Below are 24477 nucleotides of genomic sequence, written 5' to 3'. Positions count from 1 at the left end.
GCCACCAGATCAATCGCCCGCAGGAGTCCCCGCCGCTGGTCCGCCTCCTGTCGCGAGTCGCCGCTGCCACCCCATCCCCTTTGCCACCGCCAGTCGTCACTGTCGAGCCCAGAGAGATGAGACTCCCCTGCATCACCCCACTCCGGATATGGAGAGGGGAGGAGCCAAGCTTCCCTATGCCACCCCACTCCGCCGAGCCCGTCCGCCACCACCAGATCCATCGCCCGCACTTGGGAGTTGCCGCCGCCGGTCACCGCTACCACCCCTCCCCTTTGCCGCTATCGCTGGACCCGCTGCTGGTGGGGAGGGAGGAGGAGAGGAGTGAGGCGGTGGTGCGTAGGTGAGGGAGGAGAAAAGGAGAAGTATTGATCGAGAGGAGAAGAGGAGAGGAGTGGATCTGAGGATTTTTGCCGTGCGTGGTTTTTTAATGCACCTACCGCAGCCGAATTTTTTATGAGGCTGTAGATTTTAAAGGCGGTGCTCTTTAGTGACCGCCAGTGCTGGCATTCGCTTAAGAGATCCGCTTGTAAAAATATCTTAAGTGGCCGCTAGCGAAAATCGATTTTCGCCGGCGATTGGTGACCACAATCCCTCTTAAGTATCTTTATAAGAGTGTATTAAATCCGCAAGTAAAAAATAAAAGGGTAGTGCTACGAAAAAGGGTTTCTATTGCAGTGACGGTAACAAAATACGCAGGAAACTTGATTGAATACTCGATCAATCCACAACAATATATATCAGGAATTCAGGATAACACACTGACACAGCGACACCCGGTTCTTTTTTCATTAAGATGCAGATTTTATCTCGGTTTCCATTAGCACACTTTTTAAACTGCTAAATGGCACATTTCGTGTGAAAACTTTATATAGAAGTTGCTATAAAATATCAAATAAATTCATTTTTTAAATTTGCAATAATTAAAACTCAATTAATCATACGCTAATAGCTTTTTGTTTTTCGTGACCTTACTTAATATTCATTTTCATTAGTATCAAACACCACTTGAGTCCCTCGCAAACCGCATCCCTGCTCAATAAGTTCCCCCGCATGTCCGCTTACATCGCCCACGTCGAGTGGCCTAGGAGATTCGTGTGGCACACCTCGCTGCTAATGGCGCTGCTAGCACGACTACCATGGGGCATGCGATAGCGGCAGTGTGTGAGAAGGATAACCAAGCGAAGGACTGCAATCTGCAGTTGCGGTGGCGGACAAGTTATACTTGGTCGAAGCTGTCTTGACATAAGTTGTCGTACACTCTTGTCACTTGCACTCCTGCACAATTTTAGCTTCAATTTATCAATTTCTTTATAGTGAAATCCTGTGGATCTATTTAATGATTTTATTTGAATGGATCAGGGTCCAATTTGCTGATAAATTGAAGTTCTTTCACCTTCATGCTGCAGTTGGGAATTTCAGAATGGTTCAGTTGCAGGCTCTGTCGGACTGGGCTACCCCGTCCCTCTATATTCACCGCACATATATGACCGGAAAAGGACCATTAGAGGAACAATTGACACAAACATCCTACTAAATTTCTAAATTTTAAGTATAGCTAAATATTTACTCCACTGAGTCCGTTGCAACGGATATATTTCTAATACTCTTCTCGCTAAATATATAGTTTCTATTGCAACTGATATATTTCTCTAGTACTTCTCTAATCTCTACTACTAAAAGTTCTCTTCTCTTCTGAAACCGCCTTCTCTCTTCCCACATCGCGCCGCCCGCCCGCCCCCATCGCCGTGCTGCATTGCCGCCGACCGCCGCTCCTGCTCGTCCTCATCGCCGCTGCTCGTCGGCTCGCCCTCCACCGATCCCCGCCGCCGGAAGCCCTTCCGTCGCCAGGTGCGCGCCGCCTCCACCACCGGCTCCCGCATCCACGCCGCCGCCGTCATCCATGCATCGACACCTCCCCTCCGCTCACCAACTCCGCCCCGACCCGCGCCCTCTCCCCGCCTCGCGTTTCTCCGCCCCTGACCCAAGGCAAACCCGCAAACCCTAACTTCCTCCCGGCGCGATCTCCTCCGGTCCTCCCCCTCCCCGTGCAAGGCTCCCTGCTCCCCCTTTCGGCTCTCACCCTCAGCCACTATGCTCCACGACTCGCAGCCTCTATCCCTCGACACCACCCCGACCTCCGCTGACCCCATCCGCGTCTGCATCATCGGCCCGCAATCTGGACAGCGACGATGGACGAACAGGTAAGGTACTAAGTGCAATGTGCACAACTTGGGGATTCGTTTCCCCTACCCTGTTGTGCTAGCAGATTCTGCACCGTGCCATATTTATGCATTTTTCTCTCTTACAAAACAGCTACTGTGCTTGTAAATGGGTAGCATGGTTGGATATTAGAAGTTGCCAGACCACATCTTCAGGTGTTCATCTGAACATATTGGCAATGGCAATATCGATGTTCATTTACAACTAGGTCGATCTTAACTTATTGCCATGTTCTTTATGGTCACTGATGTAAGTAGATTTCAGATTGTATAAGTTACTTACAATTCAGTTTAATCCTATGAGAACTTATCCATGTTCTTTAAATAGATTTAGGTGTCCTGTGAAAACTTATCCATGTCCCATAATACATTGATTTTTATAAAATAGAGAGGAATTAGTTCAGTTAAAGGACTACAGCATTCTTTAGTATCCATACTGGCCTACATCACTTGGAAAATTGAAAATAAAAATGAATATATACCTGCTGTTTAATTTTCCTCCCTCCCACTAAAGCATACATCACTCAGAAATTGAATATAAAAATGAATTGCCAAGTTATTGTTTCACACCAATTTTCTGGATAACCTGTGAGAAAACAACTTATTATGTGAATGTGTGGGAAAAAAATTTATTATCTGCACATGCATTACTATCATATTAGCGATCTATACCATCACAGTTTTTTTCACCAATACATTTATACTTCAGATCAAGTGTAACTAACATCTCTGTATATTTTTCGATGCTATGAAGATTAATGATAAGTATCGATTAATTAATCCCTTCATCCCTAACTTGTGTAGAGTTAATTACTCATGGCACTTCAATTTAAGTAAAATGATTTGTTATACTTTCAGTTTTAATTTGTAGGTTATCTCAGCTACATATTAGTGAAATAAGCAGTTTATAATTACTTATATAACTGTATATATTATCTAGGCTGATATATAACTGTAATATCTCATTCACAGTTATATCTTAAATGTATATAACTCTGAAGAAGATCATGTCAGCTTATATAACTGTAATATCATACAGTTTATAATTAGTCTGATGTGTTGTAACACATTCCACACACCTATTATAAAAAATGTGCTTTATAAAAATGTGCCTTTTGTGTATTTATAAGTTTGTCATAAAATACTAGCACTTTGTATATTACAAGGAAATACCATGTTGTTGAGAACAAGAAAGGATTAATCAAAGCACTGCTCTCTGTAATCCTGGTTTTCCTTTTTAGTAGTGGTGATGAATTTTGCTGCATCATATTTCATTTGCTTTTAGTTTTGACAATCAGGAGTAGCCGCCGCCGTTGCGCCTCCCTTGGCACACCACGACACCTCCCCGACACCCGTCGCGTCCAGCCCGCTCCGTGATATGGAGCAACAGACGACGAGTTACGAAGAGCTCGATGGAGGGTTCTGTGCTTACTACTGCGGTACCGCCTCGCTGGTGCCTCTTCTTGCTGTCGCCTCTATCAGCTTAGTCAACAACAGGTGAGAATCAGAATTTTGTTTAGTGCCACTGAATTTTGTTTAGTGCCAGTGGCTTCGATTATTTAGCTAAGGCCAGGAAGGAGAAGATGGGGAGAATGAATAGAAAGCCTAGGATGACTTGTGTTCAGGAATTTGAGAAGTTTAATTAAGACAACCTCTATGGGGAATCGGAGGGAATATCAAAATATGTTTTGATGAAATAAAATAAAAAAATACCTGCATCCAGTCCACCTGCATTCAGATTACATTTGGCGTAGTGGATTGCGGCTTATAGTTTTTTTTTTCCTTCAGCATACCTCTTGCACTGATCTTTTTTTTTATAACTTATAGGTTCATGTGAGTCTCTGTGAGTTCCTCACTTCCTGTGCCCGTGTTCCTATCCGTTCCATATGCGTTTCTCACTTGATGTAATTTCAAATCGTTGTGTTTCACTTTTGGGCCATGCATCTGGTAGTAATTCAAACAAATAAAGTTTTGCTAGGAGTTCTTGCTAACGTCTCTTCCTGGTCCTTGAGATCACATCTGCTTGGCTTTGCATGTCCTATTGTTTGAAACTTGCTGCCTATTAGAACCTCCTTAGTTACTTTACCACAATCAAATTGGTTCATTTTGATTATTGTTTGCTGAGATTGGTATGTGGCTTAAAAGCTGTTCCTTTTGTCGGTTGCCTACTTAGTGAGTTCTCTGTCATTGATAAGATGACCATACCTTATTTATTTTTATCTGTGCGTGCCTGTTTATGATTTATCTGGTTTGTAGTATCTATTTTTATTAGTGTCTAACTCCCACTCTTTTGCAGTTGTGAACCTGACTCTTATCAATCTTCCTGGGCTTACTAAAGTTGCTGTTGGTCAGTATTATCCATTGTCATCTGTGAGCTATTTTCCTTTCTCTGTTCTTTTTGAAGAGGTCCATTTCCTGATTTGCCACTGGCTATATGCTTTTCAGAGGGTCAGCCTGATAGTATTGTTCAGGACATTGAAAACATGGTTCGCTCGTTTATAGAAAAGGTATCTTTTTTGTTCTAACCTTTTAATATTTGTCCGCTCCCATTGCTGACTATGATTGCTTTAATTCGGTACCATATTTTTTGGTCCATGCCCTTTAAAATCTTGGTCCCGTCTTTTTATTCTGGGAAATTTTGCTTGTCATCTTTTTTGTGTGCCATACCGTAGTTTAGTATTTCCTCCTCTGCTAGCAATAAAATATATGCTTGTGCTGCATCCATGGCATATGTTCTAGTTTTGCGTCATTTTGCATTTGCATCTTGCTAGATGACTGACAGCTTACTCATTTTGCTCCTTCGACTATTTTTTGTTCTTTTTCCTTTTTAACTATAGTAGGTTGTATTATTATCGTTTTGGTAGCATTTTTTCCTATGCAGCTGCTTTTATTTTTATTACTGCCATGCTAATGATCTTGTGTCTGAGTTCTTCTGTTTTGATGATTACGCACAAAGTATTCAGTTGTTCTGGTACCTAAATGAGTAGTTTGTTTGTTGGCGTATCACATGACTTAAACAATAATAATTCTCTTATTGTAACAACATTTCTTGGTTAAAGCTTATATCTCAGTTGACCATAAGGCTATAGTGGAAAGTTCACAGATCAAATATGTTAAGAGTAATGGAATCTATTTGCTCTGCTCTGCATTTAATTGAAGTAGAGATTTCTTAATCTGGTCGGCTATTTGATATCATGTGAAAGCAAATATTTGAATGATATTATGTGAAACATATGGCAGGTTTTGGCACTTGACAAAAGCTTTGTTGACCCACGTTGTTTATTAAATCCCACACAAGAAGTAATGAAGAGGGCATTATACCATTAACAGATGCTATGCCCATTACTCCAAGCGTAAGTTTTATTTTATACTGCTGTAAATCTGGTTTTCATTATTTTCTTCGTAAATGCATTGTGTGTAATTCTTGTACATATTCTCCCTTTACTGTTATTAATATATTTGAACAGTATGATTCGTATGATTCTATCCTGTGTTTGATTAAAAAAAATTAGGATATCCCCTAAAAAATGCTATTAGCTGTTACTCCCTCTATTCCCTTTTGATCAGCGTATAACATTGCTGCACCGAGACCAAGAAACCAAATCAACTCTGCATGCACATGCACCTGAACCGATTTAATATCCCTCAATAGAATTATGCACAACATTTATAGCTAATTCTCCCTAATCAGCATGCACCTCAACGGATTTATTCTGCATGCATCTCAACGCATGGGACTTCAACAGACTCTGCATGTACATGCATAACATGCGAGGCCTGTTATGCATGTACATGATAAGAATAAATACCTCGCATGTTATGCATGTACATGCAGAGTCTGTTGAAGTCCCATGCGTTGAGATGCGTATCAACAGACTTCACGCTACCTAGTTTATACGCTGATCAATTTGGAATATTTGGAATTTGGTTAGGCGCTGATCAACAGGGAATGGAGGGAGTACAATCTTATCATGAGCAAGTTATGGTCTGCACAACCAGTAAGTGATTGCTAATTTCATGTTAGAATGATGGCATAAAGTAGAATGAATTGTACCTTTGTTTATAAGTTAAAAATTTTGGGTTATTTATTCTTGTATTTGTTAATACAATGATGTCCTGCTGCCTTGCTTCTATAACGTGGCAAAAATAGGTTGGGCTACTCAATATTGCTAAGGGCTACTATGGCTCAGATTTACCTTTTAAAAAAATAATAGGAAAGTACTAAATTAATTTTAATTTATCTTTGTAATGAATGATTTTTTGGAATTGTGTCTTTGTCTGTGTGTGTGTTGGGGAGGGGGGATGTGAATATGTGTCTGTGGTTAGGGGCATGCGAATTTGGAAATTTCAATACACAGGGAATGACAAATTAATTGCATTCTTTATATGGTATTTCTCTCAAGTACAAGAGTACATTGATGATATATATTGAGATGTTTGCAAAATTCTTTCCTGTAAAATTCCGTTATCAGCTTATACCTAGCAGAACCGGTTTATTACAAGGGTACCAAGATAAGGTTTTTTTTCCTAGAAAGGAAGACAAATGGAAAACCTGCTACAAGAATTAGTTTAGAAGCTTTAAAATACATAGGGCAACAAACATTCTCATCCTCTCTGCTTGACACTTCTTTTGGTATTCTAAACTTTGAGTAACATCCCTTGATTATTTTGAATAACATTTCCTGATTTTTCAATCGATGCAGTTATATGGATAATACATGTTCAGTTATAACCTACAATTGTTTTTTGTTTGGAATTTGGTGGTAACTTTTGTGTGTTCGATGCTTTTGCTTGTATTTTAAAGCTTTAGTTCTGCATTTCTGATTGGATTTTGAGACTCTGCTTTGGTACTTATGGTGTTCCTTTTCATTGAAATAAAAAAAATATTTTTCTTGCATGGCAATTAATTTGAGATTGAGTTTTTTTTACCTTTGCCCAACAAATACTATTTGTTTCTTATTGGATACTTCTATTTGGACTAAACAAATTCTGTTCTATATGCTACTTTTATTAAAGTTGATGTTTCTTTTTTTTTTGTATCATTTGTTGCTTCACACTTCTATCAGTGTTCTAAAGCTTTAATTTGGTATTTCTAATTTATTATCCAAAAATTATGATTTGTTTTGTCATTCCTTGGTATCATCCTTGATACTTTTATTGGGATTTATAAAATTAAGATTGTTTTTTTTTAAATTTGGTACTTCCAACTATAGAAATATGATATTCTAGTTCATGCGTGACCCTTCTAATTTGTAATCCGTTTCCCCCCCTAAAAACATTGAATTGGTTTCTTCATGGACACTTGTATTTGGATTATAAATGTCTACCTTATTACTTTTTTTTTTGGCTTTTTGTAAGTTGGTGTTTCCTTTTATCCGTAGATACATTCTCTAGATTTTGGACCGAAGTTCTATTTGAACTCTTCTGCTTTAGCTTGGTACTTATGATTGCATTTTTAGAGTTTGGTGTTCCTTTTTCAAAAAGAAGGCCTGTTAGTCTTACGTTTTTCTTTGGATTCTGTTATTTTAATTTGGTGTTATTCTTGGTTTAAAAAATTTGCCGATTTCTTTTATTGAAAAAAAAACACGCCATGTTTTGTAATTCCCCCGTTTCATCATATTATGTCGCTTTGATTTTTTTTTTCTCTCAAACTTTGTAGAATAATATAACAATATTTTTGATACAAAACAAACATATCATCAAAGTATATTAAATTTTAGTTTTAATGAAACTAATTTGGTGCTCTAGATGTTGCTATATTTTTCTATGAACTTGGTCAAACTTAAGCACATGCATTTTGTTGCACTTCAATGCTTTTATGAAAACTGCAGTTTCTATGTGTTGAACATTTTCTATTTTTTCTCTTGATGCTTCATTTTCGTCCTTTCATTTGAACCTTGTTCTTCTAGTTGGATTTCTTTATTTTCTAATGTTCTCTTGTGTTAATGCTTTTGATATGCTATTTGGACTTTAAAACTTTATTTTATTTTGGTTTCTTGCGTGATTGTTGTTTTTTCATCCTTGAATTTCAACGTGGTTCTTTTAGATTGATTTCTTTAAATACAAAAGTTCTCTTTTTCGCTCTTTTCTTTGGAATTTAAAGCGTTATTTTCATTTTAGTTCTGAAATCTCAATTTCCTAAATTTTCTTTGAACTTATGCTTACTAGTTTGTGAAAAGAAAATATTTGCTTGCATTTGAACCTTTGTGCTCCGACGTTTTAATTTTGGACTTATAACTAAGTTCTAGAGTTATGTATCCCTGTTTATCGAAAAAATTATCTTGGTTGTGGGCTATACGTCTACATTTGGTTGTATCTTATTGATTTTATGAAAATCGTAGTTTGTTTGTCCTAAACGATTTCTTGGATGCCGTGTTGACGTTTCATTTGTCATCCATAAGTTTATATTTTGTACTTTTAGTTGGTTTCCTTGATTTTCAAATGTTCTTCTTTCATCAATTCTTCCAATATCCTTTTTGGAGTTTCTAATTTTTTCGTCGTTTTCCTTAATTTTGTTTGAACTTTGATTTCTAGTTTATGAAAACAAAATATTCTTTTGCATTAAAGCCGACCGTTTTATTTTGTTCTGACGTTAATTTCGTGCTTGTTATTTAGTTGTATAGTTGGGTCTCGCTGTTTATTGAAACAAAATAACTTTATTGTGAGCTGGACCCATGTATTTTGTTGCACCTTGAAAGTTTTATGGATATCGCGGTTTCCTTGTATCAAACTTTATTATCCCTTGACGCTTCATTTTCCATCCTTTCGTTTAAACTTTATGCTTCTAGTTGGATTTCTTTATGTGCGAATGTTCTCTTGTATTCATGCTTTTGACATGCTATTTGGACTTTAAAACTTTACTTTGGTTTTAAACTTTACTTTAAAACTTTAAAACTTTACTTCCAGACGGTTCCTTTTTCATTCCTGAGATTCAACTTGGTACTTTCAGTCTGATTTCTTCGGTTACAAAGTTTCTCTTTTTCAATCTTCTCTTTGGCTTTAAAGCTTTAATTTAGTATTGAAATGCCAATTTCCTTAATTTTGTTTGATCCTATGCTTGTTTGTAAAGAAAATATTTGCTTGCATATAAACCTCTTGTCTTTATTGTGCTCTGACGTTTTAATTTTGGAGTTATAACTGAGTTACAGTGTTACGTCTCCCTGTTTGTCCAAAAAAATGTCTTGGTTACGGGCTATAGACGTTACATTTGGTTGCATCTTATTGATTTTTATTAAGATAGTTGTTTGATTGTACCAAACGATTTCTTGGTTTCTCCGTTGAGGCTTCATTTTTCATCCAGAAGTTTATAGTGTACTTGTAGTTGGATTCCTTGATTTTGAAATGTTCTTCTTGCATTGATTCTTCTAATTTCCTTTTTGGAGTTTCCAATTTTGTTGGCTGTCACAGTTTGTCTAACTTAAGTTTGATTGAACTTTGATTTCTGGTTTATGAAAACAAAATGTTATTTGCATTGAAGCCCAACCATTTTATTTTGCTCTGATGTTAAGTTTGAACTTACAATTGAGTTGCAGAGTTGGGTCGCCTTGTTTATTGAAAACAAATAATTATGTTGTGAGCTGGACCCTTGTATTTTGGAGCACCTAGAAGTTTTTATGAAAATCACGGTTTCCTTATATCAAACTTTTCTAGGTTTATGCCTTGACACTTTATTTTCCATTGGCTCGGTTGAACTTTGTGCTTTTAATTGGATTACTTCATGTTTGAACGTTCTCTTCTATTAATGCTTTTGATATGTTATTTGGACTTTAAACCTTTACTTTGGTTTTTCTTGTGACGGTTGTTTTTTCATCATTGATTTTCAGCTTGGTACTTTAAGTTTGATTTATTCAATTACAAAGTTTCTGATTTTGGAATTTCTCTTTGGACTTTAAAGCTTTAATTTAGTTTTGAAATCTCAATTTCCTAAATTTTGTATGAACTTATGCTTATAAGTTTGTGAAAAGAAAATAGTTGCTTGCATTTAAACCTTGTGGCTTTTTTGTGCTATGATGTTTTAATAGTATACTTGTAACTAATTTAATTTCTAGAGTTGCGTGTCCCTGTTTATCGAAAAAAATATCTTGGTAACAGGCTAGAAATCTACTTTTGGTTGCATCCCGTAGATTTTATGAAAGTTGTAGTTTGCTTGTTTCGAGCGATTTATTGGTTTTTCTATAAGTTCAAATTTCGTACTTTTAGTTGGATTCCTTTATTTTCAAACGTTCTTCTTGCATCGATTCTTCAATTATCCTTTCTGGAGTTTCCAATTTTTTCGGTTATTACCATTCATCTTCCTTAAGTTGGTTTGAACTTTGATATCTGGTTTATGAAAACTTTACTTTGGTTTCTCGCGTGGCCACTATTTTAGTTGGATTTCTTCAATTATAAAGTTTCTCTTTTTTGAACTTCTCTTTGGACTTTAAAGCTTTATTTTAGTTCTGATGTCTCCATTTCCTAAATTTTGTATGAACTTTTCCTTACTAGTTTGTGAAAAGAAAGTAGTTGCTTGCATTTAAACCTTGCGGTTTTTTCGTGCTCTAACATTTAGACTTGTAACTAAGTTCTAGAGTTGCGTTTCCTTGTTTATGGAAAAAAAATCTTGGCTTGCGGGCTAGATGTCTATATTTAGTTGCATCCTTTTGATTTTATGAAAATCGTAGTTTGCTTGTTCTGAACGATTTATTGGTTTCTCCGTTGACGCTTTATTTTTCATTCATAAGTTTAAATTTCGTACTTTTAGTTGGATTCCTTGATTTTGTAACATCCTGCTTGAATCGATTCTTCAAATATCCTTTTTGAAGTTTCCAATTTTTTTTCGTTGTCACGGTTCGTCTTTATAAAGTTTGTTTGAACTTTGTTTTCTGGTTTAATAAAACAAAATATTTATTTTGCATTGAGGCCTAACCTTTTTATTTTGCTCTGACATTAATTTCGAACTTATAGTTGAGCTGTAGAGTTGGGTCTTCCTGTTTATTGAAAACAAATAACTTTTTGTGAGCTAAACTCATGCATTTTGTTGCACATCTAAGCCTTTATAAAAATCACGGTTTCCTTATATCAAACAATTATAGTTTTCTCCCTTTGTGCTTCATTTTCCATCCTTTTGTTTAAACCTTATGTTTTTCGTTGGATTTCCTTATTTTTGAAAGTTCTCTTGTATTAATGCTTTTGACATGCTATTTGGACTTAAAACTTTATTTTGGTTTCTTCGGTGACATTTGTTTTTTCACCCATGAATTTTGTTGTAGAGGTTCGTCTCCTGTGTATTGAAAACAAATAACTTTGTTGTAAACCGGACACATGCATTTTGTTGTACCTTGAAGCTTTTATGAAAATCGCGATTTCCTAGTATCGGTCCTTTTTAGGTTTGTCCCTTCACGTTTCAATGTTCCGTCCTTCCATTCAAACTGAACGCTTTTAGTTGGATTTCTTTTTTTTTTTCGAACTTTCTCTTGTATTAATGCTTTGATGTTCTATTTGGACTTTAAAGTTTTAATTTAGTTTTGAAAAATTAGATTTCCTAATTTTTGTTTGAACTTATGCTTACTAGTTTGTGAAAAGAAAATATTTGCTTGCATTTAAATCTTGGGCTTTTTTGTGCTCTACCATTTTCATTTTTGACTTATAACTAAGTTCTAGAGTTACATCTTCCTGTTTATCCAAAAAATATCTTGGTTGCGGGCTAGACGTCTACATTTGGTTGCATCCTATTGATTTATGAAAATCGTAGTTTGCTTGTTCCGAACGATTTATTGGTTTTACCATTGACGCTTTATTTTTCACCCATAAGTTTTAATTTTGGTCTTTTAGTTCGGTTCCTTCATTCTGTAGCGTTCTTCTTGCATAGATTCTACACATATCCTTTTTGGAGTTTCCAAAAATTTTTTTGGTTGTCACGGTTTGTCTTCCTTCGGTTTGTTTTAACTTTGTTCTCTTGTTTATAAAAACAAAATATTTTTTTTGCATTAAGGCCTAACTGATTTATTTTGCTCTTATAATTGAGTTGTAGACTTGGTTCTCCCTGTTTATCTAAAACAAATAACTTTGTTGTGAGCTGGGCCCATGCATTTTGTTGTACCTTGAAGCTTTTATGAAAATCAATGTTTCCTTGTATCAAACATTTCTAGGTTTCTCCCTTGACGATTCATTTTCTGTCATTTCGATTAAAGCCTGATAAGCAATTAGTTGGATTTCTTTATTTTTGAACGTTCTCTTGTATTAATGCTTTTGACATGCTATTTGGTCTTTAAAACTTTATTTTGGTTTCTCGAGTGACGGTTGTTTTTTCATCCTTGAGTTTCAACTTAGTACTTTTAGTTTCATTTCTTCGATTACAAATTTTCTCTTTTTTGATCTTCTCTTTGGATTTTAAATATTTATTTTAGTTCTGAAATCTCAATTTCCTAAATTTTGTTTGAACTTATGCTTAATAGTTTTTGACAAGAACATATTTTGGTGCATTTAAACCCTGCGGTTTTTTTTGTTCTCTGACATTTTAATTTTGGCCTTATAAATAAATTCTAGAGTTATGCCTCCTTTTTTATCGAAAAAATATTTTGGTTACGAGCTGGACGTCTACATTTGGTTGCATCTTATTGATTTTATGAAAATCATAGTCTGTTTGTACCAAACGATTTCTTGGTTTCTTCAGTGAGGCTTCATTTTTCATCGAGAAATTTACATTTTGTACTTTTATTTGGATTCCTTGATTTTAAAACATTCTTCTTGCATCGATTCTTCAAATATCCTTTTTGGAGTTTCCAATTATTTTTGTTGTCACGGTTCATCTTCCTTATGTTTGTTTGAACTTTGTTTTCTGGTTTATAAAAATAAAATATTCTATTTGCATTAAGCCCTGACCGATTTATTTTGCTCTGTTGTTAAGGTTGAACTTTTAATTGAGTTGTAGAGTTGAGTCTCCCCGTTTATTGAAAACAAATAGTTGTGAGCTGGCCCCTTATAATTTGTTGCACGCTCAATCTTTTCAAAAAATCACAGTTTCCTTGTATTGAACATTTCTAGGTTTCTTCCTTGATGCTTTATTTTCTGTCCTTTAAGTTTGATTTCTTCAATTACAAATTTTCTGTTTTTGGAACTTCTCCTTGGACTTTAAAGCTTTATTTTAGTTTTGAAATCTTAATTTCCTAAATTTTGTATGAACATATGCTTACTAGTTTGTGAAAAGAAAATATTTAGCTTGCATTTGAACCTTGTAGCTTTTTTGTGCTATGACGTTTTAATAGTAGGCTTAAAACTAATTTAATTTCTACAGTTACGCTACATTATTTATCGAAAAAATACCTTGTTTATCAAAAAATATCTTGGTTGCGGGCTAGGCGTCTACATTTGGTTGTATCTCACTGATTTTATGAAAATCGTAGTTTGCTTGTGCTTAATGATTTTCATTTGTGTGTATTTGAACCTTGCGGCTTTTTTGTGCTATGACGTTTTCATTTTGGCCTTATAATTAAATTCTAGAGTTACTCTCCTTTTTCATCGAAAAGAAGTTGTGAGCTGGACGTCTACATTCGGTCGCATCTTATTGATTTTATGAAAATCATAGTTTGGTTGTACCAAACGATTTCTTGGTTTCTCCGTCGAGGCTTCATTTTTCATCGAGAAATTTATATTTTGTACTTTTAATTGGATTCCTTTATTTTGAAACATTCTTCATGGATCAATTCTTCAAATATCCTTTTTGGAGTTTCCAATTATTTTTGTTGTCACGGCTCATCTTCCTTTAGTTTGTTTGAACTTTATTTTCTGGTTTATAAAAACAAAATATTCTTTTGCGTAAAGGCCCTGGCCGATTTGTTTTTTTTTTCTGTCGTTAATGTTGAACTTTTAATTGAGTTGTAGAGTTGAGTCTCCCCGTTTATTGAAAACAAATAACTTTGTTGTGAGCTGGACCCTTATAGTTTGTTGCACGTCCAATCTTTTCTGAAAATCACAGTTTCCCTGTATCAAACGTTTCCAGGTTCTCCCTTGAAGCTTTATTTTCCTTCCTTTCATTTAAACTTTATCCTTTTAGTTGGATTTCTTTATTTTCGAATGTCCTCTTGTATTCATGCTTTTGACATGCTATTTGGACTTTAAAACTTTACTTTGGTTTCTTGCTTAACGCTTCATGTTCCGTCCTTTCGTTTAAACTTTAAGATTTTAGTTGGATTTCTTTATTTTCTGACATTCTCTTGTATTAATGCTTTTAATCTTCTCTCTGGACTTTAAAGCTTTATTTTACTTCTAAAATGACAAATTCCGTGATTTTGTTTGACCTTATTCTTACTTGTTTGTGAAAAGAAAATATTTGCTTGCATTTAAACCTTGCGGCCTTTTTGTGCTATGACCAACCATTTTATTTTATTCTAATGTTAATTTTGATGTTAATTTTGAGCTTGTAGTTGAGTTGTAGAGTTGGGTATCCTTGAGTATTGAAAAAAAAAAGCTTTCTTGTGAGCTGGACCGATGCATTTTGTTGCACCTTGAAGCTTTTATGAAAATCGCGGTTTCCTTGTATCCAACGTTTCTAGGTTTCTCCCTCACGCTTCATTTCCCGTTGCCTCGGTTAATCTTTATGCTTTTAATTGGACTAGAAAAAATGCCCGTGCGTTGCAACGGGTAAAGACGTTTTTTTAGTCTTATATTAAGATACGATCAATAAATTAAAATATTGGGATCGCTATACATTATAATTGAAAAAGTTAATGAAAATCCTAACATTGGAATTGCCGTAGATTATAATTAAAAAAGTTAATGAAAATCTTTCCTGGGTTTTGAGCCGAAAGCCTTCCTTCCTTTTTAGCCCTAGTGCAGTCCGCTCCTTCCCTCCGTTTTGCCTGCTTCCCTTCGACCCAGCCACAAGTGGAGCCGTAAGCCCAACTTCCTCCCGAAGTCCCGTATGTGTAAGCCCAACTCCCTCTCGAAGATAGTCCCTCCCTCCGTTTGGCCTGCTTCTCTTCGACCCAGCCACAAGTGGAGCCGTAAGCCCAACTCCCTCCCAAAGTCCCGTACGCGTAAGCCCAACTCCCTCTAGAAGATAATCCCATGCCTGTACGGTTGCCGGAGCAAATCTCCCTATCAAATCTGGCCGAATCTTTCTCAATCACCCAAAATTGCTTGAGGGTTAACGGTCCACTCGATCTTCTCTTTCCGTTTTTTTCCAATATCAGAGTGTAAAACTCAGGATAAAAATGATGAGGGAAGATTGCCATCATCATCCAATATTGGTTGAGGGTTTTCGATCATTGGTTGAGGGTTTTCGATCCAGATTGCCGTCATCATCCAATATTGGTTGAGGGTTTTCGATCCACTCGATCTCTTCTTTTCGTTTTTTCCAAAACATAAAACTCAGGATAAAACGACCGACGAAGATCGCTGTCATCATCGGCAACTCTTAAATGGAGATTAAATCCGACGAATTATAGACGAATCAAAAGAGAAAATCATTGAGAAAACGATTGAGAAAATGATGGGAGAGGAGTAGCGAATTCATTTTTACAATAAAATTGGAGGAGGAAACGCACGATCAATATGACGGCGGCACGGCACCAGGGTTCAACTCAGGAGGCGTGCAGCTAAAACAAATCGGATTAAAAGAACGGATGAGAAAAACCAAAAGCGCACGAGAGGCGCACGGTGAACAGATCGAATTAAAAAAACCGGACGAGAAAAACCAAGAGCCTTAGCGCGTACGAAAAAATAAACTCTTTCACGTGCAAAAAAAAAAATTAGAAAAAAATACCGGTGTCAATAAAAACCAAACGGACTTTTTTTACTGGTGAGAACTTTTTTTTCCCTTTTTTTGGTAGTCGGATAATTTTTTTATGACGTTTTTTTTACGGACGGCTTTTCTTATCGCTTTTTGAGTCGGACTTTTTTTTTCTTTTTTACAGACAACAAAAATTGCTGGTTCTTTTTAAGGAGTAGAGATAGAGATTAAAACTGAAACATAAAATTAAAACTGATTCAAACACGAATGACGTACCAAAGTACCGGCAAAAACATCTCCTATTTGATATGCTATTAGGACTTTAAACCTTACTTTGTTTTTTTGCATGACGGTTGTTTTTTCATCATTGAGTTTCAAGTTGGTACTTTAAGTTTGATTTCTTCAATTACAAAGTTTCTCTTTTTCGATCTTCTCTTTGGACTATAAAGCTTGAATTTAGTTCTGAAATCTCAATTTACTAAATTTTGTATGAAGTTTTGCTTACTAGTTTGTGAAAAAAAATAGTTGTTTGCATTTAAACCTTGTGGATTTTTTGTGCTCTGATGTTTTAATAGTAGACTTATAACTACTTTAATTTCTAGAGTAATGTTTCCCTGTTTATCGAAAAAACTATCTTGATTGCGGGCTAGACGTCTACATTTGGTTGTATCTTACTGATTTTATGAAAATCGTAGTTTGTTTGTTCCGAATGTTTTATTGGTTTCTCCATTGAAGCTTCATTTGTCATTCATAAGTTAAATTTTGTACTTTTAGTTTGGATTCCTTGATTTTGTCACGTTCTTCTTGTATCGATTCTTCAAATATCCTTTTTGGAGTATCCAATTTTTTCGCTTGTCACCGTTCGCAATTGAGTTGCAGGGTTGGGTCTCCCTGTTTATTGAAAACAAATAACTTTGTTGTGAGCTGGACCCTTGTATTTTGTTGCACCTTGAAGTTTCGCGGTTTCCTTTTATCGCACTTTTCTAGGTTTCTCCCTTGACGCTTCATTTTCCATTGTCTCGGTTAAACTTTATGCTTTCAGTTGGAATTCTTAATTTTTGAACGTTCTCTTGTATTCATGCTTTTGATATGCTATTTGGACTTTCAACCTTTACTTTTGTTTTTCGCGGGACGGTTTCTTTTTTATCATTGAGTTTCAACTTGGTACTTTTAGTCTGATTTCTTTGGTTGCAAAGTTTCTCTTTTTCGATCTTCTCTTTACACCTTTAAGCTTTTATGAAAATCGCGGTTTCCTTGTATCAAACGTTTCTAGGTTTCTCCCTTGATGCTTAATTTCCTCTTCTCATTTAAACTTTATGCTTTTAGTTGGATTACTTTATTTTCGAACGTTATGCTATTTGGATACTAAATCTTTATTTTTCTTTCTCACGTAACGTTTTTTTTCATCATTAAGTTTCAACTTGGTACTTTAAGTTTGATTTCTTCAATTACAAATTCTCTTTTTGGAACCTCTCTTTGGATTTTAAAGCTTTATTTTAGTTCTGAAATCTTAATTTCCTAAATTTTGTATGAACTTATGCTTACTAGTTTGTGAAAAGAAAATATTTGCTTGCATTTAAACCTTGCGGTTTTTTTTTGTGCTATGACGTTTTAATAGTAGACTGATAACAAATTTAATTTCTATAGTTATGTTACCCTGTTTATCTTAAAAAATACCTTGTTTATCGAAAAGAATATATCTTGGTTGCGGGCTAAACGTCTACATTTGGTTGCGGGCTAAACCTCTACATTTGGTTGCATCTTATTGATTTTATGAAAATCTTAGTTTTCTTGTCCCTAACGATTTATTGGTTTCTTCGTTGACGCTTCATTCTCATCCATGCATTTTGTTGCCCATCTAAGCCTTTATGAAAATCATGGTTTCCTTGTATCAAACATTTCTAGTTTTCTCCCTTGAAATGTGTTGTGTTAAGTGTGTGTGTGCATGTGACGATGATATTATGCCTTGTTGCGAAGGAAGGCAGCAAGGGTATGCTTATGATGGTACTATGATGCTCTTTTTATGATATAATTACAAAACTTGTTTTGTTAATTGAATCATCAACTCCTTTGGAAAGAATTGTCAACCAAACCTTGCTTACGCTAAAATTTAACTACATATAGCCTTCCTTGAATATATGCCCTGCATGTAGTATGTCAGAATTGCTTTTGGCTTGGCAGTACATTATTTCTAATGATGTATTGACTCTTGTTATATACTAGAATTTGTAGGTTTTGTAGGTTGTATGCTTAGTATTTCTTGAGTGATGTGGGTTTGACTGCTTCTTCTACCCTTAGTCGGTTTGCTTGTGATTCGGGTAGCCAAGCTTCCGCGAATCTCTGATTATTTAGCTGGTCGGCCTATGTATAACTAAAGTAGTAGTAATTGAAATTTATTTGTCTTGTATTTTTTTCTTCTCTGTATCGTTGCTTAAGATGAAAGTGTGAAGCTAGTTTACATCATGGGAACTAGTTTCACATGAGTAAGGGTTTAGGATATTTGGGATGTAGTAGAGCTTTGGCTATTTTTGTCAAGTCTCCTGAATGTGTAACACATTTGGTCACCACTTTCGTGTGGTTTGACGGGCACATCTCAGGCTGAAGTTGACTGGCAAGCTAAAGTCCCAGCAATGTCCCAATATCCTTTACTCGAGGCTTCGGATTTTACATTATGCTTGCTATTTGATTTGAATTGTTCACTTCAATTAGCAGATATAATGTAAAGTTCGGGTGCCCTCCACAGGCATGGTATCAGAGCTAATACCGACTATAGGAACCCCTTAAGTTGGTCGTTAGAATGGTTTCTTAAAATTATTTTGAGGGCTTTGCTCTCAGCTACAAATTATTTGCGAAAATCATATTCAACCACTAGAAACAAATCGCTGCTAAATCAATCACTGATTCGGTGAATTGCACGGGACCCACAAGGTCGCGCGGGTTGGAGAAGCGGGACCGATGCGGTCCGTTGTTTGGCGATGCGGGACCGAGCTGGTCGTGCAGGATCGACACGCTCCCGCAGTTGGGAGCGTGGGACCAGCGCTCCCGCATGCCCGCCCTGTGGAACATATGTATTATATTAAGTGCATGAATTATTTTTAATCATTATAGTTATGGAAACCTTTCTCTGAATTAAACCAAAAGCTCTACGTATTATTATGAAAATCGTCCAAACTTTAGATCTTTTTCATGCACAGTCAAGTGGCCTAACTTATAGAATTAATTGTTGTACCCAATGCTAATTTAATCTTGGGACAAAATGTACAATACACACTATTTTTATGGACTAATTTTTAGAATATACCAAAATTAGGTGGCGGTTTTGCCTTTTGTTTTCTGAACTTTGCAAACATTTCTACAGTTATGTGCCGTGTGGGACCATAGATTGCTTGGAAAGCCTTCTATTTCGATAGTTCTATTGCTAGTTCTATTCCCTATGCATTTTTTAAATTTTCTTTGCTCTCTCACACATGTGAATCAGGCGTTGAAAAGCTCCAGAAAAACCAAGCTTTACTATTTTTCTCCATCGGATGGTCCTGCTATTTTTGAATTCAATATTCACCTATAGAGATTATAGAGATTATTGCAGGTAGTAGAACAGTGATCCCTTCTATTTCGCATGCAAGTACCACTAGTGAATGGCAGGGAGGGTTTGCGCGGTTCGCAGGATCCAGCCAAATGGTTCCTCCGATGCGTACAGAAGATGGAAGCTCGCAGTTTCTTCTAGGGCATGCAGCATTTTCTGGTAGTTCAATAAACACACATGTTAATGTTCATCATTTTGTAATTTACTGAGTCACAAACATATTTGCTTATTTTTGTAGGTGTACCTCAAGTTAATATGCCCATGTTTCCAACGGGTATGAACGATCAGTGGCATGGAGCTTTCACATACAACACTAGTTCGTACATAATGTGTTTCATTTTTTACGATCTTTATATGGCGATATTAAATTAGCGTTACACCTGCGCGGGATGTACCAAATATCCATAAATGAAAACGCACAATCACAAGGACCAAGCTTTTTCGAGATGTTAGGCCAAGGAGATTGGTTGTTCAGTCAACCACCTATCATGCAACCATAAACAACAGGTACAAATTATAATTTACTACAAAATATTTTAGTTCCAGTATGTTAGTGCACTACAACTTTCGATTCCATATTTTGTAGGAATGTACACCGCCGACCAAATGATGGGATATGCCGGCAGCACACAGTCCTACAGAGAACCATGTGTAGCTACAGTGGGGGGTCGTGAACGGCACAACACGAGATAGGACCGTCGCAGATTGATGAACCACGTCCAATAACTTAGTCGATCCAAGACTATGGGCACGGTTGATTTCAGCGGTGTTGAGGTGGCATGTAGGTCTGTCCGCGAGCGACATTCACCTAAAAGATTATCGTTGTCAGGACGCAGATCTCCAGCTGGTGCTAGAAGAAAGGGAAAGAAAAAAGACACTAGCACATCAAGAAATTTCGATGATGAGGCTAATGAGTAGAACGATTTTATATTTTGCTCATTCGAACTAATCTGTAATGTTATGTGTTAAAACTTTCTAATGTGTCAGCTATATTTCTAAATAAATAAATTCGAAATATTTATCTGCCTTTCCTTCATGAACACTTACAAATATTTACCTTTATACAACATTTTAGTGGGTTTGAACGCTTTGCGAATTCATGGCATTATCTTATGGTAAGCCCCCAATACGCACCATAAATCATTACTTAGTTCATACCACAAGATAAGACCCGTGAATTCGCAAAGCGCGCTAACCTATTGAAGCTTACACCAATGATAAACTCTATGAATATGAGTTATATGCTATACTTAGTCTGCTTCTTTCGTTTCGTAACGTTTCTTTTATAGGCACTCGATGAGTAGGCTCTCTAACCAGACAACAAACTTTCGGCGGGCAACACGTGAAAAAATCTAGGACTAGAGGAGAGAATCACTCTATCCTTTGTTTGTGGCTGAGCATGTCACATGGAGCTAGAGAACAAAATAACTTTCGGCGGATGAAATAACTTTCGGTGTGGTCCCGTGCAATGGAGATGTGGAGTAGTGTATGATCCCGCGCGTTAGGAAAGTGGCACCGAAGCCCCACGGGACCGGCTCAGTGCCGCAGTTTGGTACTACGGGACCTCTTCAGTTCCGCGCCTCCGTTCTACGCGACCGAACGGGCCGGCGGCCAGTTCCACGGACAACAGCAACGCGCACAGCCGCCATGCGGACCGACTTGGTTCTACACCCCCGGTCTAGCACTCCCACGCCGCGGTACTGCGCTCCTGCGCCGCCGCTCTGCGTTATCATCTCCCTCCCGCATATCCAGCGCGTGGAATAAGTATATTTTTGCTAAAACTTACCACCCAAGTATATAAACGCAAATTATAAAAAAATATATATATTTTTAAATTAAATTCTTAAAACATCATCCTCTGCAGATGTTTGTATAGAGGAAATTATATTTAGATGATATCATCCTTCTGCTTCCATCTCTCACTGGTTGCCTACTAATATCCTTGTCAATGTTGCTATCATGAGAAATTTTTTTTTGTTGGTTTCAGGTTCAAGTGAAAAGTATAGTTTTATTTTGTGATTTTATATGCTATCCGTAACATTTAATTATTAATGGTGTTACAAAACTATTTGATCACAATGAGGTTTCATTTTCAATTCCAAGGCATGGGATGAAATGATACGGTCCTATAATGGGGGTTTCATTCTGTTTAAGTCATAGGTAAGTGTGTAAACCAATTTTCATTTAAATAAAACTTATTCTTTCTCTCTTAATAAATTTCATGACATTATCATACCTTATTTGATAAGATTGAAACTCTTATAAAACCTGTACTACGAATGGCCTAAGGCTATTCGTGAAAACGACTCACTTGAATCCTTTCTCTCTCTCTTGCTTTGCTGCTTCAAAATTTCTCTCTATGGGAGCTCTCTAGGAGCACGTGTAAAGGTAAGATATTTTAAGGTGGTAAACATGTACTCTCTCTCTCTAGTTATATATTAATTGATATTTTAGACAAGATTGAGGTTAACTTTTATAACTTTGACCAACAATAACTTTAAAAATATTTAGTTTAAAAAAACTAAAAAATATATAGATTTGTCTTTCAAAACACTATAATAAAAGTAAACATGTATTTATTTATTGTATATATTATAATAGAAAAATAAGGTCAAAAGTATATCTTGTAAAGCGTGTTATTGTCCAAAGCGTCAATTAAAATGAAACCGGAGGGAGGAACCGTATGTAACCAATAAAAAATCAAATGGGTACGTTACATATGAACTTACAGGATTAACCGCTCTGATTTATTCCAAATCTCGCATTGTGAAATAGACGAAGCCAAGGAGGCAAGGAGCAGCGAAACACGATCAATTTCAATAACGCTCTCTGGACTCACTAGTCAACACTCATTTGACCAACGCTTCTGTTTCAGCACCAACCGCCGTCCCGGTACCCCTCCCCAGTATCGGTTCCTCCTCGCCGGCCACACCCGCCGAGCCGTCTCCGCCGGCCACGGCCGTCGTCGGCGGTGGCGGCAGCGGCGGGAGAAGCCCCTTCTCCCTGCACGTCCGGACGGCGGCCTCGAACATGTCCTCCAGCGTGTACCTGAACCTGAACCCGTGGGCGAGGAGCTTCCACGACGAGAAGTGCACCGGCTGGAGGTGGTCGGCGTCGATCCCGGGAAAGCTCCGCGGCACGTCGTACTCCGGGAACATGTCCGCGAGCATCGTCGCGAGGCCGTGGATGGTGGCGTCGTGGGAGGAGCAGACGTAGCGGCCGCGCGCCTCGGGGCTCTCGAAGAGGAAGATCTCGGCGTCGCAGAGGTCGTCGAGGTGGACGAACTGCACCTGCTTCAGGATCGAGTAGTGGGCCTCGTTCCCCGTGAGCAGCGCCAGCGCGGTGACGTGGCTCGGCGGCATCCCGTTGCTGATGAAGGGCCCGACGACGAGCGTGGGGATGACGCTGATGAGGTCCAGCCCGTGCTCCCTCGCGTATTCCATGGCGGCCTTCTCCGCCAATGACTTGGACACGAAGTACATCTGCCACCACAATTAACACTTGCTAACTTCTTTTAGACAATAGAAATGGTTTACATAATTAGTTAATTACATCCCCGCAAAAAAAAAAAAACATCCCCGACCTTCATATCATATGACTCACACGGCCAAATTCACGTGCTAAGTTAGTTTCAGTTGCTTAAGGGTGAGTTTGAACGTACTATTTCTCAATTTCTGTTTCCTTGTGTTTTCATAAAAAAAATTCTATAAAATAGTTATTTAAAAATCATATTAATATTTTTTATATTTTTAAACAAATATCAATTATACCATACTAATATTAATCATGCTCATGTTAACTTATCGTTTCGTTTTATGTACGTGGAGGATCGTTGTTCCTAACCCACGACAACATTTTCGATACATACCCATCCGGTCATCTTGACGCGGCGGCAGAAGTCGATGTCGCTCCAGTCATCGTGATCGTAGGAGGGGCGCTGCCGCTCCTCGATGTTGACGGTCCCGGCGGAGGAGGTGAAGACGATGCGCTTGACGGTGCCGGCGTCCCTGCAGGCCCGCATGATGCTCAGCATCCCTTCCACGGTGGGCTTGATCACCTCGTTCTCCGGGTCCTCGGACTCGAAGTCCATGGGCGTCGCGACGTGGAACACGCCCGTGCAACCCCTGATCGCCGCGTCGAAGCTGCCTTCCTCGCCCAGGTCGGCCTTCCACAGCGTCAGCCTCTCCTTCGACCCCGCCAGCTCCAGCAACGGCTTCGTCTTCCCAACGTTAGCTGAAAACAACAACAACAACACGTACACTTGTCAGAGTCAAGCAAGCGGCATATATAATTGGAGTCAGTAAACTACGAGGAGAGAGAGTGCACGATGAGAGAGCTCACAGGGGTCGCGCACTGTGGCGCGGACGGTGTAGCCGGCCTGGAGGAGCTTCATGACGAGCCATGAGCCGACGAAGCCCGACGCGCCCGTCACCACCACTGGTCCCTTCACCGCCTCGCCCATGGCGTACCGTGCGTGATCGATCTGCTTGTGTTGGATTCGCACGCGAATCTAACACGCGCGCGCAAGTAGTAGTACTACGCCGCGGTGCTTGTGTTGGATTCGCAGAATATATGATAGCTACCTTGCACTTGGTGATGGCTCTCGCTCGTTGGCTCGCCCATATATATAAGCTGGTACAGGACAGGGGGAGTATAGCTACACACACTTGTACTGCCTAACAAGTTACTCTAGATTTTCGTGTCAAACTCCGTCTTATATAGAATTTTTTTATAATTCGTATTTTCATTGTTGTTAGATGATAAAACATGATTAATATTTTATGTGTGACTTGTATTTTTAATTTTTTTTATAATTTTTTTAAATAAGACAGACGGTCAAACGTTGGACACGGAAATTAGGGTTTGTTTTTTTTGGACGGATGGAGTATACAGAATGACCAGCGTTTTGATAGGTAGGTTTGAGCTACGTGCACCTGCACACCGGCCGGTTCTTGTTTGAAAGGCCG

At 37.7% G+C, this 24477-nt stretch overlaps 1 protein-coding gene and 1 long non-coding RNA gene across 8 annotated transcripts; one reads left to right on the top strand and one right to left on the bottom strand.

Annotated features, from left to right (window-relative positions):
- The first annotated feature begins 1687 nt into the window (after positions 1 to 1687).
- LOC127771423 (uncharacterized) lies at positions 1688 to 20569 on the top strand. 7 transcript variants are annotated; one of them, XR_008017147.1, is made up of 9 exons: positions 1688 to 2201; positions 3518 to 3716; positions 4516 to 4566; positions 4665 to 4726; positions 5460 to 5572; positions 6152 to 6217; positions 19551 to 19669; positions 19749 to 20017; positions 20097 to 20561. It is a non-coding gene; the product is annotated as an uncharacterized LOC127771423 (long non-coding RNA). The 7 variants fall into 7 exon arrangements; XR_008017146.1 differs by having other exon boundaries at positions 19514 to 19669; XR_008017136.1 differs by having other exon boundaries at positions 19502 to 19669.
- A 1627-nt stretch (positions 20570 to 22196) lies between these two features.
- LOC127771414 (dihydroflavonol 4-reductase-like) lies at positions 22197 to 24093 on the bottom strand. The gene is made up of 3 exons (XM_052297329.1): positions 23852 to 24093; positions 23379 to 23743; positions 22197 to 22992 (listed from the first exon to the last, which is right to left on the bottom strand). Exons 1-3 carry the CDS (start codon positions 23970 to 23972, stop codon positions 22360 to 22362), a joined length of 1119 nt encoding a protein of 372 aa, XP_052153289.1. The 5' UTR covers positions 23973 to 24093; the 3' UTR covers positions 22197 to 22359.
- Positions 24094 to 24477: the final 384 nt, after the last annotated feature.

The sequence above is a fragment of the Oryza glaberrima genome, chromosome 1, assembly GCF_000147395.1.
Source record: "Oryza glaberrima chromosome 1, OglaRS2, whole genome shotgun sequence".
NCBI classification, from domain to species: domain Eukaryota; kingdom Viridiplantae; phylum Streptophyta; class Magnoliopsida; order Poales; family Poaceae; genus Oryza; species Oryza glaberrima.
Note: the sequence above shows the minus strand (reverse complement) of the source record. Positions and strands in the feature narration are given on the sequence as shown.

Coding starts and splice junctions, on each gene's coding strand:
- LOC127771414 (XM_052297329.1), bottom strand. CDS start 23,972: ATGGGCGAGGCGGTGAAGGGACCAGTGGTGGTGACGGGCGCGTCGGGC. Junction 23,744..23,851: donor CGCCACAGTGCGCGACCCCT/GTGAGCTCTCTC, acceptor TGTTGTTTTCAG/CTAACGTTGGGAAGACGAAG. Junction 22,993..23,378: donor GCGTCAAGATGACCGGATGG/GTATGTATCGAA, acceptor TTGTGGTGGCAG/ATGTACTTCGTGTCCAAGTC.